Source organism: Pollachius pollachius (assembly GCF_949987615.1).
Source record: "Pollachius pollachius genome assembly, chromosome: 2".
Lineage (NCBI taxonomy): Eukaryota > Metazoa > Chordata > Actinopteri > Gadiformes > Gadidae > Pollachius > Pollachius pollachius.
The window spans coordinates 52,374,483-52,378,563 of record NC_136935.1 but is presented as its reverse complement, the minus strand read 5'-3'; the positions used below and the strand labels follow the sequence as shown (position 1 = coordinate 52,378,563).

The 4,081-nt window shown below is 46.0% G+C and overlaps 1 protein-coding gene across 1 annotated transcript in view; it reads right to left on the bottom strand.

The window, feature by feature from the left end:
* Positions 1 to 3,678: 3,678 nt before the first annotated feature.
* The window catches only part of cnnm2b (cyclin and CBS domain divalent metal cation transport mediator 2b), a gene marked incomplete at both ends in the record, with an annotated part of 18,361 nt that continues 17,958 nt past the window's right edge, over positions 3,679 to 4,081 (bottom strand). The window contains one exon of the mRNA XM_079730418.1: positions 3,679 to 3,969. Coding sequence (XP_079586544.1) covers positions 3,679 to 3,969 — 291 coding nt within the window. The remainder of the gene's footprint in view (positions 3,970 to 4,081) is intronic.

The window sequence follows — 4,081 nt, the reverse complement described above, 5'->3', positions numbered from 1 at the left end:
GCGTGTTTCCTTGATTAAATATGCAATGTAAGGTAATTTAATAGATAAGAGGTTGATAAGACACAGTTCGACCGCTGCTGTAGTTCTCTTTCTGCCTGCTTTTGGACTCAAAAAAAACCTCCACAAACTGAAATTAGCATCATTCTTTTGACCAATATTGTTGATCACAAAACATTAATTCCACTTGTCCGTCTCCCGTCTCTCTCTCTCTCTCTCTCTCTCTCTCTCTCTCCTTTTGGTAGCACTTTGAAATAAGTCTCTCCAATCAATTGAATCGTTCTGTTAATCATTCACTTTTTTATTGAACCACCAGCTAGAGGAAACTCTGGGAGTTTTCTTGAGTCTGAGGGAGTGACAGCGTTTTGAAAAGGGGAGGAGCCACCGTCGACCTCCCTCTCATCGGACAGCTGACAGGACGGGGAGATAGCGAGTCTGAACACAGGTCCATGTATTGAACTCAACTCTAAAATAACGACCTACTCGTCGGACAAATAGTATCTCTTCTCGACTGTGCCGAATTCAGTCATCAATTCTCCCATCGTGTCGAAAGTCTTCCTTTGCGTGCAGACTTTATAGTTCACGATCACGTCAGAGTCGCTGGTGACGCAGGCGCTGTCGCTCCAGTGCGGATCAGTAGAGAATGAAACACATAAAAACATCCATCTCCTACTTTATCTTCGCTTGTTTCTGACATGATTGTCCCTGCAGAGCAGAGTGGACCTGATGCATAGGATCAAGTAAACGTACAACTATATCACTATATATATATATATATATATATATATATATATATATATATATATATATATATATATATATATATATATATATATATATGTATATATGTATATATATATATATGTATATATATATATATATATATGTATATATGTATATATATGTATATATATATATACATATACGGTACGATACCCTCACAATTGAATTGAGGGAAATATGATAAATCCATGATTGCCAAAAGGTTTTATATGAAGTGGCGTTCACAGAAAAGTTAAAAAATAGCGACCTCCAGTGGTTACAAGTTGCGTACAAATAATGATTGACATTATACTCTTTGTTAATATACAATGTCTATGGAATATCTTCAACTATTCAATAAAAAACTAAAGCACTGACATACTTGTTATTTCTGATGAGTTCATTTGCAAAAGAAAACAACCAATAACCTTAATCCATTGTTGAATATTCAATTCAATATTCAATTTGACATCAAATTGAAGTCACTGATTTTTTAATAAAATTTCTTGATTGTAATACTAGTGTGAAGTTATGTTCTTTTTCCTTTTTTTCAAATGAACTCTTCATATAACTGCTTTACATTTTACAAAATATACAATGTGCCAGAATTGCTTTTTTTAGAAATTCGGAAAATATTCAGCATTAGCATATTTCCTCGAACTCATTTCCATTTCATCTGAGGTAATTTAACAAGTGCCGAACAAAAAGATAGAAAAATGGAAAAGAAATAAAGTTACCCATTCAGTTTCAAAAATTCTACAATCATTTCATAATGGATAAAGGAAGTTATTCAAGCTGGATTGATGATAGAAGTTATCATTTAATCACATACTAATACAAAAAATATCATGATGTCCTGTGTCAGTCTTTACTTGGCGGTTTATGTACATAAGCACTGAAACAGAAGGCAGCAAACTGGAAGCTCATCTCCCCGGGAAGTGATTAAGGGAAGGGCCACCATGCATACGCCCGGGTGCATGTTCATGCACTAGTAGGCATGCACACACACACACACACACACACACACATACACCCATGCCCACATGATACACACGCGCACACACTCACACACATGCACATTCTAATGTTAAAAACAATATGCCTGTATCATTTAAGTCATTTTTAATGTTGAGGTTATTTTTTTGTAACGTTGATGATACTCAACACGTTAGATGAGGTCATTAATACTGTGCAATTATCAAGTTTGATTATTTTCAAAATTGGCAACAAAAAATAAAAAGACGTTTGTCCACGTGCATAATTACTATAGCTCCGCCCCCTCCCTTGTTCTCCTCCCTCTCGCCGACCGCTACACCGCTGTCTGGAGTGAAACTACCATAGCAAACAGTCTGGACTCAAGGCATTTAACATTAGACATACCTGAAGAGAGGGAGAGAGAGAGAGAGAGGGAGAGAGAGAGAGAGAGATAGAGGGAGAGAGAGAGAGACATGGAGAGAGAGAGAGAGCGAGAGAGAGAGAGAGAGAGGGAGAGAGAGAGAGAGTAAGGGGAGGGAGAGAGAGAGAGACATGGAGAGAGAGAGAGAGAGCGAGAGAGAGAGCCAGAGAGAGAGAGAGAGAGAGAGAGAGAGCAAGAGAGGGAGTGAGAGAGAGAGAGAGACAGAGAGAGCCAGAGAGAGAGAGAGAGAGAGAGAGAGCAAGAGAGGGAGTGAGAGAGAGAGAGAGAGAGAGAGAGAGAGAGCGAGCGAGAGAGAGAGCGAGCGAGAGAGAGAGAGAGCGAGCGAGAGAGAGCGGAGCATTGCGAGGGGGGGATGAGGGGGATCTCTGTTTGAGGACGCAGATCAGTGGCATTTTTCTTTTTTCAGAAAACCAATATATATATATGATACTTACGTACAAATATATGTCAATCTACAATACACGGATCTCTGGAACCATAATCATCTCTTAAATAAACTATATATGTCATTGCACGTTTGTTAAAATAATTGATTAAACGATTTCTCTGAAAGGCAATAGTGTGATTTCTCTTATAAAGGTGAAAAAGATATTGTACCATCGGCCGATTTAGAATAATAGTAAAAAATAAGAAGATCTGTAATATACACATCTGTAAAAGACCCTCTCCATATACATTATGCCTGGAAGCCGGGGGGCGTGTCTCTGACAGGCCACGCCCCTCACATCTGTGCACATGCTCATGCATGTTTGTAGGCCGGTGTGTATGCCATCTCTGTCTCTATATGCATACATATATACACGTTATTATAAAATAAATAAATAGAGGAAACATTCTTGGTTTGGCGACGTCTCAAGCGGTTGTGCTACAGTCTCTGATCGCCACGGCGACCTGCTGGGAGGGGGCGGCTGTAGAGGGAACGGCTGCCTGTGTGTGTGCGTGTGTGTGTGTGTGTGAGACGTATGTGTGCGTATGCGTCAGTCTGTGTGTGTGCGTTATTGTGTGTGCGTATGCTTGTGTGTGTGTGTGACGTATGTTTGCGTATGTGTCACTGTGTGCGTCCGTGTGTGTGCGCGTATGCTTCATTGTGTGTGTCCGTGTGTGCGTCTGCATCTAAGCAGAGTGTGCGTCGTCCAGCGTGACGACCGGGCCGCCCCGAGGCCCCGCCCCCTCTGGGTGAGCCCCGCCCCCTCTGGTCGAGGCCCCGCCCCCTCTGGTCGAGGCCCCGCCCCCTCCAGGTGAGCCCCCGCCCCCTCTGGTCGAGGCCCCGCCCCCCCCGGTTGGGTCCGTGATGTGGTCCTGCCCCCCTGCTGGTGGAGGAGGGGCCGGGTGGGTCCGGGGGGGGGCCCACTGCCCCGCCCTCCTCTGTGAGGGGGGGTGAGACCCCGCCCCCCCCCTGTGTGTGATGTGTGGGTCAGAGGAGGTATTGAGTTGGGGCCCCTGGGGGCGGGGCTACGCCCCTCAGGGGCCCCGGGGGGGGTGGGAGGCGGGTCCCTGGGGGTCTAGATGGGGCCCTCGAGGTGGTGGGCGGCGCTGTGGTTGGGCCGCCCGCCGAGACCCCCCACACAGTTCTGGTTGAGCAGCTGGGACGACTCGTTGGCCGTTGCCATGGTGAGGGCGGGCGGGGCGGCGCCGATGCCGGTGATGGTGTGGGCGGGGCCGGGGGGAGGCTCCACGGCGTCGTACACCTCGCTCAGCGTCAGCTCGATCTTGGTGAACTCGGTGTCGCTGGACTGCGGCGTCTTGTCCATGCGGGACGCCAGCACGGCGTTCTGGTACTGTTGCCGGCTCACCTGGGGGGCGGGGTTAGCACACGGTCCAATCAGAGGTGAGGGGGCGGGGTTAGCATGCTCCTATCAGAGGTTAGGGGTGGGGTTAGCACGCTCCTATCAGAGGTTAGGGGTG